General features: G+C 43.6%; 1 protein-coding gene across 1 annotated transcript in view; it reads right to left on the minus strand.

The window, feature by feature from the left end:
* LOC118431502 overlaps positions 1-8,364 on the minus strand; it is a 17,072-nt gene extending 8,708 nt beyond the window's left edge. Inside the window, exons 1-9 of the mRNA XM_035842743.1 lie at positions 8,234-8,364; positions 7,589-7,743; positions 6,588-6,743; positions 6,076-6,307; positions 4,095-4,328; positions 3,363-3,602; positions 2,873-2,987; positions 2,238-2,420; positions 953-1,034 (exon numbers count right to left, since the gene is read on the minus strand). Coding sequence (XP_035698636.1) covers positions 953-1,034; positions 2,238-2,420; positions 2,873-2,987; positions 3,363-3,602; positions 4,095-4,328; positions 6,076-6,307; positions 6,588-6,743; positions 7,589-7,743; positions 8,234-8,288 — 1,452 coding nt within the window. The 5' untranslated portion in view covers positions 8,289-8,364. The remainder of the gene's footprint in view (positions 1-952; positions 1,035-2,237; positions 2,421-2,872; positions 2,988-3,362; positions 3,603-4,094; positions 4,329-6,075; positions 6,308-6,587; positions 6,744-7,588; positions 7,744-8,233) is intronic.
* Positions 8,365-15,821: the final 7,457 nt, after the last annotated feature.

Raw genomic sequence — 15,821 nt, forward strand, 5'->3', positions numbered from 1 at the left:
ACGAACGAGGTGGTTCATGATGAGGTGGTTATCTGCACCTGACCAGGGATTATCTCACCATATACACCGAGGATAAGGCGGGGCATTAAAGTTATTATCATATAGCCTACCCAAACTTGCAAATTCCTGTATGACGCATAGATCCCTTGGTACTATACGTGTGAATTCCTTTGTCGAATTTCTGAAAGTTCACATTTGGTGCATACATATGTAAGGAGATTACAGATTGCATTTTGAAACCAAAATTTCCACAGAAAATATTCGAAACATTGCAGGCTTTTTAGAAAAACAAAACTCATTATCAATGTTAACAGAAGGAGCCATTCCCCCTTGCAGTCTGCTCCGGCATATGTTTTGCTCCTTTTTATTGGCCAATGCCTGCATATACCTTTCTTTCGAATTCGTTCCTTTTGATTGTCAAAATGAATTAACACCCGCACCGATGTTAATTCAAAATGAATTAACATCGGTGCGGGTGTTAATTCATTTTAATTCAAAATGAATTAACACCACTGGTGTTAATTTGCACCTGCCTGGCCGGAATCGAAGTGTTACGGCGTCATAACCAACGTGGAACGGGGCCTTCTGATTGGTCCGCGGCGCCTGGCTATATGATAATATTCATTTAGCAATATGTAGGTCATATTATTGACTACCGTGGTATGCTTTTAACTACTGGCACGGATGTCCTCAGTTTGATTCTAGTAGTGGTTGGTCACTATTTCCCAAATACCATTAGACTTATCACGAAATAAACAGACACCGGTTGTGCTAAATATTTACCCCCAACAAAGGATGGATTATTATATATATTTGCAAGGTTTTAAAAGCGGATAGGTGTATCGACAGAAGAAGAGGAGTCACTAGAACGCGTTAGAATTTTACGAAAAAGATGAATTAAAGATTAGCCTTGTTATATTTCAATCCATTCACAGTATCAGGATTGAAATACATTGTTGTTTGTCGTGTTTCTTTTCTCCTTCTTATTCTCCTTCCTCTTCTTCTTCTCCTCCTCCTTCTTCTTCTCCTTAGCACTAGGAATGAAAAATGAGCTACATAGACCGGTCTATTTTGCATAGATAAGGGTGTTCCGGAAGAACCCATTTTTGTATCGGGGGAGGGGGTCATTTTTTAGATGTGGAGTGGAATAATGTTAGGGTAATGTCTGCTGAAGGTTGATATGAAACAGTACATTTCTGCACTGGGATTGGGATGGATTGAAATATGCTGTATTTGCTCAGGAGCAAATGTCGGCCTCTCTAGTTCCTTGTTATTTCCTATCACAGCCTTTCATGTCCTGAGCGGAAGGTGCAAACACTTTATCCCCGTAGCCTCAGCTACTTCAGGCGAGGCGCCCCCCTGCCCATCTTCCAAGTACCTCTCTTGCCACAGACCCAAAAAAGCCATACATACATTGAATAACTACCCAACAACAGTCGTTCGTATTTTACGTTTTTATTGTCTGTGTTATAGAAGATATAGACGATACATTAAAATGTTATAGTGTTGCTGCTCCGACCTCCGCTCCTCAGCAGTTGCCAAAATTCGTGAAGGTCTTAGAGGATCCTGGCTCGATGTCATAGTCACCGCAGTGAGATAGACTGTGGAACATGAACGTTGAGTACATGTTTGATACAAAGAATGAAGATACATACAATATTACCCCCCCCCCCCCACACACACACACACAAAATAAAACGTCTTATTTCTAACACAAGTTTTTTAGCATTGGATAAGGATGAAAGCGTTGTGCGGTCGCCGAAATCAGCGACATCTTGATTTGAAAGCATTGCGTTCTCTGCATCAGATACACGAAGTATGAGTAAACATTCTGTTGCTAGACTAGTGTTTCTGTCATCAGTGAAAGCCGCGGGTACGTTGTCAAATTGTTCAGGTACAGTTACACAGGCGCGGTACAGGTACTAGGTGCAGGCACGATACAGGTTCAGGTACAGGTACAGTGGAAGCCACGTCGGATAAACGTACACTTCGGTCAATTGCATGGAATCCCCAAATCCCGTGGCGGTACGGTCCAACAGGGTAACTTTATATTATCACACACGCCGGATAATTGCACGGAATTCGCTGGCAAATTGCGTGTGCAATTAAGAGGCTTCCACTGTACAGGTAAAGGTGATACAGAAACGTACCTGTGGCTAAATGTACACACAGAGATAGTTACTCAGTATGTAGTAGCAATACGTGATGCAGGTGTAGGTTTAGATGTGTTTACTCACGTGACTCCGGTGTTGGACTGTATGTCTATCCGGTTGATTTTGAGATCACCATGCCATGACCAGAAGCGGTAGATCTCGGAAGCCCTGAACTTGAGTCGCAGTTCCCTCACGGTACCCACACCGGCTCTGGACATGAACAGGCCCCCGTAGGTGCGGTCGTCTTCGAACGACTGACTATTAGAACTGTGGATGATAAAGAACGTGGTGTATCATACATACTTGAGGGATTCGCTATAACAATTGCAATCGTTCTAACAACATATCTGTGAAAAATCAAACCCCCCATATAATTCTACACGACCAGAACAATTCAGTCAACAGCCGTTCTTCCGTTCTTGTAAAGTTCTTCCGTTTCCACTGGATAACACTGCATGCTGAGAGGACGCGGGGCATTATGGGTAACTCAAGGTCAAACAGCATCATTACGATGACAAGTTGACAACACACAAATTTAGGTGCAGCACATTTGAGATGGTGATGATGTTGTTCGCTATCTGAGCTACCCATAGTGTTTTGCGTCTCCCAGCATGCAACGGGATCCATAAAAAGGTCGGTTATCTTAGCAGGTGCCATTTCTTGCATTTAAATTTATGACAACATTGCCCTCATTTTTCACTTAACAACTTTGTGCTGACCTGAACAGATTGGTTTTGTCTGTGGAGGCGTCCGTACCAACAATGGTGGCCTCTACTTGGCCTCTCGTTGTCCTGGCATATCTCCTAGTTTTGAAGGATACCTTAAACTCAGTGCCTGTGAGAGAAAAATACCAGTTATAGTTATGGTACTGAAAGCAAAGTCCGGCCGAGCTTACGCTTGAAGAAAATATTCGAATCTGACTTGACGCTAGTTCACCTTCATCCGTGGGGTTACCTATATCCGTTGTCTTAAAAGTCTTAAAAAAGGGTATCAAGGGGTATCAAATCTACTGAGATAGTTTCAGACTGTAGTATTTCAAAATATTGCAATATTTCAAAATATTGCAGTCTGAACCACGGCCTGACGACTATTTTTAAAGACAACGGATATAGATTATCCCATGAATAAAGGTGAACTAGCGTTATATGTTACGTTAAGAAAATAACAGTTATTTCAAATAAATTGTGAAGCTAAAACGTTATCAGTTACCGCAGAATGACCCGTCGCCGAAGGTTGAGGTGAACATGGCGCCTTGAGCACTCGGGTCGACGTTATAGCCCATCACGGCGTAGCTGCCGTCGCTGTTGTCCCAGCATTCCCCATCCTCGTACTTGTTGTAGCTGTCACAGCGATGTGCCACGAATGAGCACGGACTGTTGATGGACTCAATCCAGTAGTCCAAGGCTCTGTGGTGGCTGCAACCTGCCCCGTCGACAAGTCCACTGACATCTGTATTTGAAAAAATAACGGTTAACACTTGTCAATATTGAACGTGTTTTTCCAGCATCCTAAATGTAGCATATTAATCACTTTTAAAAACGGGGCATAACCTACGCCATTCTACGTCATCAACATGGCGTCGGGGCACTGACCATCGAGTGCCGGAGTGCAACGATTTCCTTGTCTAACGTCTTTCAGTGAGGTCAGTGTATGACCAATAAGAATGAGCGTTAGAAAATCCACTGCCGCCAGTTTGATTACGTAGGCTGTACTTGTAACATGGCCATGCAAGCAGAGGTAGACCACGCAAAACATATGCACAAATTTGTGATAATTCTGGCTGCTCGGCTGAAGAACTGCCCCAGGCTATGAAGGATACGGAAGGATGGAGGAAGAGAGTCATGTCCATAGGTGCAACCAGCACGCCCGGATGATGATGATGAGGAGGTTGTACTTGTAACGGAAAAAAATGTTTAAAAAAAAATAGAGACTTGAACTTACCAAAGGTGCCTGCAACTAAACTAGATAGGGTCTCAGTCACAGCATCCGGACAGTCTGGCTGCCTGGCCCCTCCGTTAGGGTAGAAGTCCACGTCGCCGACCGGCGTCGCCATGCCGAAGGCCACGTTCAAGGAGGGGGCATCGGTGTGGATGACGTCAACAAAGGTGGCGGCATTTGAGTTCAGACGAACCGCCGGATCCGCAAGTTCAAACATTGGTCCAGCTGGGTCCAAACCTAGAAAGCAAGCATAGAGATGGTACACACAATGTCATTCCCTGTCATCCTTACCCTATCAGATCCATGCCATATAACCATACTTGAATCTGACGGATATGATTAAAAGCTGCCCCCCCCCCCCCCCGTGAGGCGTCGCCAAGAACTTAACCGTGCCCGTTATCCTGGACAGTCCAGGTAACATGTCTCCGAGCTCCCCGGATAAGGCTAGGGTCACAATTGGCCCGGTGCCCGTCAGGGATGTAGCCCCGGCCGGGCTCTGAAGTCGGGCGGACACCGGCTGTTTACCGGCTGTCGTGTTCACAATCAAACGTTGCCTTTACGCTGCCCCGTGGGGGTCCCGGGGTGTTCCGGCGGGCACCCCGTCATTTTTCTTTAAAAAATTTCCACCTTCCTAGGTTCGTCTCCGGCAGACACCCGTCAGATGTTCTGACGGTGTCCTGTAGTCACCTCTGCGGGGTCTGACAGGGTAACGTTTGTCCCTCACAGCCCGGTGGGGCAGTGAGGGTCTCTGCCGCATGCCCTGCGAACAACGGCAGGGAACCAGGCAGGCTCCTGGTGGGCACTCGTCATATTCAAGGGGTATAAAAACAAGCATTGCCTGCATTCAATTAAGGTAGTACATCACTGAACTTGGAGTACTGGTGCGGTACGTCGGGGTGCGTTCACTGCGGCACGGTTGTTTTCGCCAACTTTTCCTCGCACTCGCACTAACGTGCGGCACTGTTACGTTTCTAAACTAAATGAACATGTTATATATAATTTTTAATGTCGGCGGATGACTTGCCAAACTGTTGAGGCCTATATTTTTATATTTGTAAAACGAAAAAAAAAGGCTTATGGGTCCGAATGACTGCAAGTTTGGCGTTCCGTCGGCCAATTGCAGAGGAAACGTCCTTCTTCAGCCAAACATCTTTTTTCAGCTTGTTTCTGTAGTCTGGGGTTGTAATATCGTAAAAAGCATAGTAGCTTTCTATGAAGGAGGCTATCTGTTCGTCCTGTTTCTCAGTGATGCAGGCTATTGTGTGGTCTGTTGTGTGGTGTGTCGTCCTATCCCCCTCAGCTGTTGCCCTTGTCTGCAGAAGTTTGGCTGTTGCTGAATTCTTCCGCCTGCCTAGTGGGCTAAGGGCTGTTTCCCCTTGTCTTCTCCTTTCCCTTGGTATAGCGCTATGCACTTGACTCCACTGTAATACGCGTAAGAACTGCACTGCGATACGTGTAAGTTCACGGCTTTTGTCCTTTCACGTGATCTGTGACGTCACATATTTGACCCGATGTTACGAATTACACACTTTTATTCTGTAAACCTGGTCTTTGACGTAACGAATTTATTCCGACAGACTGCCGGCAACCGGAGGGGTCCCTCTCGGTGTTGTCACGATTAGGTCGCGGGGTGGTTGTACGAGCGGGTCCCTGGTTCATTTTAAGTCAGACTTAAATTGAACCAGGGTCCCGGCCGGGCCTCAAAATGCCCCGGCAGCCGCGAGGTGTCCCACAGGGCAACGCAGGGGTCACGCCCGAAAGTGCAAAAAAAACAGCCCGTGAACTGCCCGGCAGGGCCCCTTTTTCCAATTGTGACCTAAGCCTAAGCAATGTTACCGTACTTCAACCTGGTGGACATGATAAAGACCTCCGTTCCTGAGGTGTCGCCAAAAATTCAACCTTCCTGACGAGCTCTAGTAGCCTTAAGCCTGGCGGATCTGATTGAAGCTCTGCCCCTGAGGTGTCGCCAAAAACCGCACCGTACCTGTAATCCTTGCCAGCCCGGGTAGCCTCTTTCCAGCCTCCCCGGCCAGATGCGCACCCAGACTGTAGCCTATGAGGTGGAACTGATCCAGGCTAACTCCCGTTTGGTCCACCATGAAGGTGATAAGTTTGGCGAGCTGAGCTCCGACCACCCGGATGTTGGAGGCCGCAGCGGCGTAGTCGGGATACTGGACACCCTTGGACCAGTCCACAATGATGTAATTGACATCGTCCTACAAAAGAAAGAATTCTACATGTGTGAAATGTTATACAAAAAACATAGGTCCTTTTCATTTGAAAACTACAAAACAACCTTTGTAAATATAGTGGCCACTGTTACATGACGAACATCTCTACTGACCTCAAAGCAGATGTTTTACGTTATCCTAGCCGTTCCTTTCTTATTACGAAACTTGCCATGTCGTAGCTTTGGAAAACACAGCAATTTTGCCTCCTGATATCTGCTTGGAGATAACATGTCTGCTATTGATAGTAGTTGTGTGTGTTTTTAACCTTCTGAATCGTTTCCGCCATGGCCTGTCCGACTTCTGAACTAAACACGTCTGCGATCCCCTTGGCGCTAGTGAAGCCATGGATCCACACTTTGACGGGCTTCTCAAATTTGAAGGAGGACAGTTGAAGGGTGGACGGGCTGTCGAAGTCCAACAGCTGTTGATACAAAATATGTACAATGTTTAATAAGGATGTCACTGTAGCTTAACAGACTCACAGTTGAACTCCATCACTTTTCCACAAGGGAGTCCCGCCAGGCAGCTTTCGGGAACGAAAATTGTGATATAAAAGACACCAAAATACACAAGACGTAAAGAGAGTAGTCTTGGGCATCATTTGTGTATGCTCTTACGTATACATTTCTTTTTGTTTTCGTTTCCACAAACAGCCCGACCGGGCACAGGTTTGGAAATGTGACGTTAGCCTTAGTTGGTAACTGGGAGACCCCGGTTCAAATCCTCGGTAGGGCATCTCGGTTAGGGCTGCGCCATCAGAAGTGACACAAAATGGGGGTCCTGTGTTTGAGGAGGTGCCCCAAGCACAAGGGCTAGCAACACCTTCCTGTAAATATATACCCTGTTGAACTGAAACAGAAGGAAACTTGCTGACCACACATGCCACTAGGCACTACAAGGCGATAACAACTACAGTCAATGTTTAACATACAGATATACGATTATCCGAACCATTATCAATCGATTTCATGTGATATAAACTTGTAGCCTGCTTATCTGGGGGGAATTATAACTATACTCACATATCTGTTGAGTCAATATTTGTACACGTAAGTTGGTATCTCAATACTTGTTTCATCAACATCTATGCAATAGAAAAGGCTTGTACAGCACCTATGTGGCCTATGGACTGTAGAATCGGAGCTAGGCGCCGCCATTTGATGTGGGAAGGACTCTAATTATAACTTCGATTGGAAATCACATGTTATAACGAAGTGTAGAGGGTATCATTTTTTGTGTCTGTTAAGAGTTGATAGATATGCAAACCTGTCTGCCGGCTAACATGGCATTGCTGCGGCTGAAGAGGTAAAACTTGGTGTCCAGTTGGTCAGGGGAGGCCGGCAGTTTCCCCGTGTTGGTGTAGGGGCCTTCGCCGGAGAAGCAACCCAAATCTCCGTAACACACCTCGTTAGCGTCCTGGGCTAGAAATGATAAGCAAGGAAAAAGATAAAATGTAAATGTCTTGTCACTATTGAGACGAAAAAGCAGATGCTTTTTCAAGTAGCTTGCGGTAGTGCGATGTAGTTTCGGTACGGTTCGCACTTTAGCCAAGTGTGTTCATTTACGTGCAGAGTTTGGCGAAGAGGCTTATGTCTGAAGACCCCTCGTGCACGATGCCGGCGACGTACTTTATCGTCATCATTTGAAATTAATTGTGACGCAAAGTGTCTTAAACAATCGAACTAGCAAGGCTTATGTAGAAAAAAACATCAAAAGACTACAACGTTTGCTGGCCGAACAATATAGTAAAAGTACTCTACTCTATCTCTGAAGATTTACTATGGCAGAACATTTTCTACAAAGTTTGTCTCTTCTTTATCCCTTATCAAAGAACAAAGAAACAAGAGCTCAAACATGATATCTTTTACAAAACTTAACTAAGAGTTTTCTTATGAAATAACTGCATCTTACCGGTCGTATGCATCAAAAACACCGCAAACGCTGATACGATAGACCAAAGAGCCATGGCGGGAGAGTCGTCTGCGTAGAGATGTGAAAAAAGATGTGGACAGTTTTTCTCTCTTATCGAAGTTATAAAGCTAGCAATGGGGCCATTGTACAGATAGCGTTGCGCAACGTGTTTGTAGAAGACTTTTAATTGGCCAATCGATGATTTATGCGATATGTTCATAAGTGATACGCGTGTTTAGCCGTGTGAGTCTTTGTATCTACTAAGATTCCACGTGTTTTTGTAGGTTCGGTGTATCTATTAGGGTTATGGAGGTCGTTGACTTTTCGTCCTCCATTTGTAAGCTAGACAACACCGTGAATGTTACCTAACATCCGTTCGAATGGACGGTGCAAGGGTAGTTCATTAACCTCTGTAAGAAGCGACATTGAGGCAATCGGGAATGGCAGACATCGACCCCTTACCCATATGCCATCGTGGCCCGTCTGGACCCACACTCGGACAAAGCTAGCAGCATTGAGCTCGAGGACGTAATTACAAACTGGATTAGACTACAATGATGTAGTTGACACTGTCCTATTAAAATATACATATGAAAGAATCGGCGATTACTACCGGTAGCTATAGAGATCACGAGCATGAACCCAGTGCAATACTATAGGCGATTCTACCAGTACAATCTGCAATTCTACCAGCAGCACAGTCTGCAATTATTCTACAAGCACAATCGGCTATTCTGTAGTACCAGTACAATCTGCAATTCTACCAGTACAATCGACAATACCAGCACAATATGGGCTATCAGTACAACCTGCAATTCTACCAGCACAATCGGCGATTCTATCAGTAGAGATCGCACTTGAAGTCTCTGTCGACAGATACCCTAACGGTGACCTATAATCGGAAGAATCAGTGATTCTCTTGCCTTACAAAATCAACATTAGGCAAATATCGGTATATACACGTGACAAAAGTCATTACTTTGTGGTTCTACTCTAGTTCCACTGTTTCCTGTGATACTGTTGTTTTCAGTGATTTCATGAATTGGAATGTAATAGAATTTATTGAGGTGATCCTTGTGGCGTCGTGTGTGGTGTAACTGGTAGAGTGTTGAGCTCGGAATCTAGAGATTCCGAGTTCGATACCCGCATTGCCCGCGGCGTTGTGCTCCTGGGAAAGGCACTTTACACGACTTTTCCTGACGGTTGAGTGACACCCATCAAGCCTCTTCTGTTAATCTGTCAATAGTGTGCCCCAAACACACACACGAATTTGTTGTGCCTATGTCCACATGCACGTACACGTGTCAACATCTGACACTAAGATTAAGAATAGTATTTTTTTCAACCTTTGAGAATTGTATGGTGACCGGTACCGTTGATTATCATAAACTTTTTTTAATTATTCTGATGCCACTGTCACCTGGCCTCCTGACATTCCTCAGATACTGATTGTTAGTTGTGATCCAAGGTCATCTGTGGTTGGAGAGTTGGTCGGCAAGGCTGTCTATTTTAGTCTTTAATGTCCTCTGCAATAGTTGACTGTGAATTTTGGCAAATTACTATTAATTCTCCATTCAAATATTGATTGAAGAACACCGCACAGATAAGAGAATGGGAACAAACAAGAAGTGCTAATTCGTCACTGCTGTTGTTTTTCTCATCAAAGATGTAGGTTACCCAGAAGCCTTAGGGGCCCTAGAGACAACGTCCAATTTGGAAATTTCCCATGGTGCATCCGTACTTTAAGGACCAAGATGTAGGTAAACTTGCAAAAGATTGTAAGTTTCGTATGATCTGGTATCCGAGTACATTAGAGGTTGGAAGAATTGGGGGGGGGGGTCTAGTTTGTATGTCATGTTTCCAGAAATAACGTATTGATATGGATATAGATCTCTATAATATTTCTGGGATCTTCCTTAAGGTTTTGCTGGACTTGACTTATCAAAATTTGCACAAAAGCAATACAATGTGGTCACTAGGCAGTTTTACGGTACCTAGCTTTCCTGCAAATATTATGTGCCGTTATCCAGTCCCAATGCCTGTAGACATTAGGACTTAACACTTTGTACGGGGCATTGGGTGGTCTGTGTTTACGAAATCTCTCGCTGGCTGGGGTTAATGACCCCCTCCAAGGATGCGGCAACTGTAAAGCCGGTCGCTAGGAGCGCGATTTTAGTCACGCTAGGACATTAAGCACTGAACGCGACATTTGACTGACAGGACATTGGGACAATGGGACATTGGAACCAGACGTTAAACAGGACATTGAGAATTCTAAATTAAAATTTCTCAGCCCATACATGCTGTAGATTAATATAGCTTTTAGTAACCGTCCTCTAGTTCGAAAAAATATTTTGCAGACCACACAGCAAGTGGTGTGACGGAAGGTAAACTATTCTGTGTGCGTCAGGTGTTTGTTCCTTTCATTTCATCGGAAACTTATCTTTTTTTTCAAAATGGCGGCCATCATTCGTCCTTGGCATATGGTGCCACACGTAAACCACGTACGATGTGCCCACGCTTTTGTAAACGTGAGACACAATTAAGTCGTGCTCGTGTAAACGTGAATGACAAGGCATGCTTGTGTTAACGTGATGGGAAGTTAGTCTCCAATCAGACGTGTCCGCTGGATGAAAAAAGAGAAGAATTTGGCCAAATAAGTTGCCATGGGACTTTAGTCAGTCATTTGCAGTCTGTCCGCCACGCGAAATTTATTCTAAAAACTACAATGTAGTGGGGAAACTCTGCAAATATGTCTACAGCTTTTTTTACAAGAGGGAGGAGACTGTAGATTTAGATTTGATATAATGTTACCCCTCTACAAATTAGTTGTAAAACCCAATGCATTTAGCCCTTGTTTTTCCTTGATATGCAATTAAGATCATTGTAATTCTCAGTTATAGTGAAGTGGAATTCTTTTCGTTATATCGGCTGAATTGTGATGCTAATGAAGTCCCCACAAAACTGCTTTCAGGACGCAGAATAATGGAACTTGTCTAAAATACGGCACTGAGTCTTATATCTACGTATACAGAGTAGCGTCTCTGGTATTTGGCCGCTACTATCATATTGTAAACATTAACAGGCATGTTGCGAGGGTGTATTCGTATTTTAGCACGTATGACGTCCTTATGGAATTGTTAGCCTCTACCAGGTACCATAGGTTGCTAGGAAACTAGTAGAAATTTTAAAGATATAGACACATGACACACTAGAGGAGCTACTGTCTATTGAGTATGATCTGGTGTGTTATCTGGCCAATATTTGTCCAATTTCTATTATTTTTCCATCCTGGTAGAGGCTAACACTTCCATACGGACCTCATACAGACTTGAATATATACACAGCTCAGAAGCGCAATGTAACGAAAACGATTATTATTACAGATAAAATTCACAGGTATTTAGGTAGTTATTTCACTTCTTTAAGATAAAACTATCTTGTTCTCACCATAATTCTATAGGTGAATGAGTCAGCTTTCTAATTGAACTATTGTCTCTCCTTTATCAAAGTTGACTATTCTGGTATGCAAAAGAATTAGATTTGTGATATAAAAACATATCATGAAATCATCACAGGTTTTTGAATTCATTGATTGTTTGTGTGGGGCTTGTCTATTGGCCTGTTGTTGATCTAATGATAGGCTCAATTAATTATCAAATTCAAATTTAGCTCATGATAAACAAACAGATGACACCTGTGCGTGGAACACGTCGTGCAAAGATGGCGAGGGAGCATGGAACCCAAGAAAACAGAGGGTAAAATCTGCCAGGAAAGATGCACCACAACCGTAAGTTGTACTAAAATACCTTTGTAATGATACCAAGTTTGACCGCCTAGAATACACTCTTAGCAATGTTGCCTCTAAGCACTACCCTAACCCTAACCCTAACCCTAGCGGTTAGTGCTCGACAAGTAAGCACCCGATTTCAAAACGGTTTGCAGATTACAAATCTGTACCAACATACCTTTGTAATGATACCAAGTTTGACCGCCTAGAATACACTCTTAGCAATGTTGCCTCTAAGCACTACCCTAACCCTAACCCTAGCGGTTAGTGCTTAAGTCATATCTCGGCAAGTAAGCATTCGATTTCAAAACGGTTTGTAGATGACAAATCTGTACCAACATACCTTTGTAATGATACCAAGTTTGACCGCCTAGAATACACTCTTAGCAATGTTGCCTCTAAGCACTACCCTAACCCTAACCCTAACCCTAGCGGTTAGGGGTTAGTGTTTAAGTCATATCTCGGCAAGTAAGCACCCGATTTCAAATCGTATTGCAGATTACAAATCTGTACCAACATCCCTTTGTAATGATACCAAGTTTGACCGCCTAGAATACACTCTTAGCAATGTTGGCTCTAAGCACTACCCTAACCCTAACCCTAACCCTAACCCTAGCAGTTAGTGCTTAAGTCATATCTCGGCAAGTAAGCACCCGATTTCAAAACGGTTTGCAGATTACAAATCTGTACCAACATACCTTTGTAATGATACCAAGTTTGACCGACTAGAATACACTCTTAGCAATGTTGCCTCTAAGCACTACCCTAACTCTAACCCTAACCCTAGCGGTTAGTGCTTAAGTCATATCTCGGAAAGTAAGCACCCGATTTCAAAACGGTTTGCAGATTACAAATCTGTAGCAACATGCCTTTGTAATGATACCAAGTTTGACCGCCTAGAATACACTCTTAGCAATGTTGCCTCTAAGCACTACCCTAACCCTAAACCTAACCCTAGCGGTTAGTGCTTAAGTCATATCTCGGCAAGTAAGCACCCGATTTCAAAACGGTTTGCAGATTACAAATCTGTACCAAATGCCTTTTCAATGATACCAAGTTTGACCGACTAAAATACACTCTTAGCCATGTTGCCTCTAAGCACTACCCTAACCCTAACCCTAACCCTAACCCTAACCCTAACCCTAGCGGTTAGTGCTTAAGTCATATCTCGGGAAGTAAGCACCCGATTTCAAAACGATTTGCAGATTAAAAATCTGTACCAAGATACCTTTTCAATGATACCAAGTAGCACCGCGTTGTAGGCACTCTTAGCAATGTTGCCTATTAGCACTACCCTAGCCCTGACCGCATCCCTAGCGGTTAGCGCTTTAGTCATATCTCCGCAAGGGTTACTGTTAGGGTCAGGTATTGTGTCTTCGATGCAATGTGGCTAAGAGTGGTTGTAGGGGTCAAACTTGGTGTCTTTAGATTACAAATCCGTACCAACATACCTTTGTAATGATACCAAGTTCGACCGCCGAGAATGCACTCTTGGCAATGTTGCCTCTAAGCACTACCCTAACCCTAACCCTAACCCTAACCCTAGCGGTAGTGCTTAAGTCATATCTCGGCAAGTAAGCACCCGATTTCAAAATCGGTTTGCAGATTACAAATCTGTACCAACATACCTTTGTAATGATAACAAGTTAGACCGCCTAGCATACACTCTTAACAATTATGCTTCCAAGCACTACCCTAACTCTAACCCTAACCCTAGCGGTTAGTGCTTAAGTCATATCTCGGAAAGTAAGCACCCGATTTCAAAACGGTTTGCAGATTACAAATCTGTACCAACATGCCTTTGTAATGATACCAAGTTTGACCGCCTAGAATACACTCTTAGCAATGTTGCCTCTAAGCACTACCCTAACCCTAAACCTAACCCTAGCGGTTAGTGCTTAAGTCATATCTCGGCAAGTAAGCACCCGATTTCAAAACGGTTTGCAGATTACAAATCTGTACCAACATACTTTTATAATGATGCCAAGTTTGACCGCCTAGAATACACTCTTAGCAATGTTGCCTCTAAGCACTACCCTAACCCTAACCCTAGCGGTTAGTGCTTAAGTCATATCTCGGCAAGTAAGCACCCGATTTCAAAACGGTTTGCAGATTACAAATCTGTACCAACATACCTTTGTAATGATACCAAGTTTGACCGCCTAGAATACACTCTTAGCAATGTTGTCTCTAAGCACTACCCTAACCCTAACCCTAACCCTAGCGGTTAGTGATTAAGTCATATCTCGGCAAGTAAGCACCCGATTTCAAAACGGTTTGCAGATTACAAATCTGTACCAACATACCTTTGTAATGATACCAAGTTTGACCGCCTAGAATACACTCTAAGCAATGTTGCTCCTAAGCACTACCCTAACCCTAACCCTAACCCTAGCGGTTAGTGCTTAAGTCATATCTCGGCCAGTAAGCACCCGATTTCAAAACGGCTTGCAGATTACAAATCTGTACCAACATACCTTTGTAATGATACCAAGTTTCACCGCCTAGAATACACTCTTAGCAATGTTGCCTCTAAGCACTACCCTAACCCTAACCCTAGCAGTTAGTGATTAAGTCATATCTCGGCAAGTAAGCACTCGATTTCAAAACGGTTTGCAGATTACAAATCTGTACCAACATACCTTTGTAATGATACCAAGTTTGACCGCCTAGAATACACTCTTAGCAATGTTGGCTATAAGCACTACCCTAACCCTAACCCTAACCCTAACCCTAGCAGTTAGTGCTTAAGTCATATCTCGGCAAGTAAGCACCCGATTTCAAAACGGTTTGCAGATTACAAATCTGTACCAACATACCTTTGTAATGATACCAAGTTTGACCGACTAGAATACACTCTTAGCAATGTTGCCTCTAAGCACTACCCTAACTCTAACCCTAACCCTAGCGGTTAGTGATTAAGTCATATCTCGGCAAGTAAGCACCCGATTTCAAAACGGTTTGCAGATTACAAATCTGTACCAACATACCTTTGTAATGATACCAAGTTTGACCGCCTAGAATACACTCTTAGCAATGTTGCCTCTAAGCACTACCCTAACCCTAACCCTAACCCTAGCGGTTAGTGCTTAAGTCATATCTCAAAAAGTAAGCACCCGATTTCAAACCGGTCTGCAGATTACAAATCTGTACCAACATACCTTTGTAATGATACCAAATTTGACCGCCTAGAATACACTCTTAGCAATGTTGCCTCTAAGCACTACTCTAACCCTAACCCTAACCCTATCCCTAGCGTTTAGTGCTTAAGTCATATCTCGGCAAGTAAGCACCCGATTTCAAAACGGTTTGCAGATTACAAATCTGTACCAACATACCTTTGTAATGATACCAAGTTTGACCACCTAGAATACACTTTTAGCAATGTTGCCTCTAAGCACTACCCTAACCCTAACCCTAACCCTAGCGGTTAGTGCTTAAGTCATATCTCGGCAAGTAAGCATCCGATTTCAAAACGGTTTGTAGATTACAAATCTGTACCAACATACCTTTGTAATGATACCAAGTTTGACCGCCTAGAATACACTCTTAGCAATGTTGCCTCTAAGCACTACCCTAACCCTAACCCTAACCCTAGCGGTTAGTGCTTAAGTCATATCTCGGCAAGTAAGCACCCGATTTCAAAACGTTTTGCAGATTACAAATCTGTACCAACATACCTTTGTAATGATACCAAGTTTGACCGCCTAGAATACACTCTTAGCAATGTTGCCTCTAAGCACTACCCTAACCCTAACCCTAACCCTAGCGGTTAGTGCTTAAGTCATATCTCGGCCA

This window comes from Branchiostoma floridae, chromosome 15 (genome assembly GCF_000003815.2).
Source record: "Branchiostoma floridae strain S238N-H82 chromosome 15, Bfl_VNyyK, whole genome shotgun sequence".
Taxonomy (NCBI): domain Eukaryota; kingdom Metazoa; phylum Chordata; class Leptocardii; order Amphioxiformes; family Branchiostomatidae; genus Branchiostoma; species Branchiostoma floridae.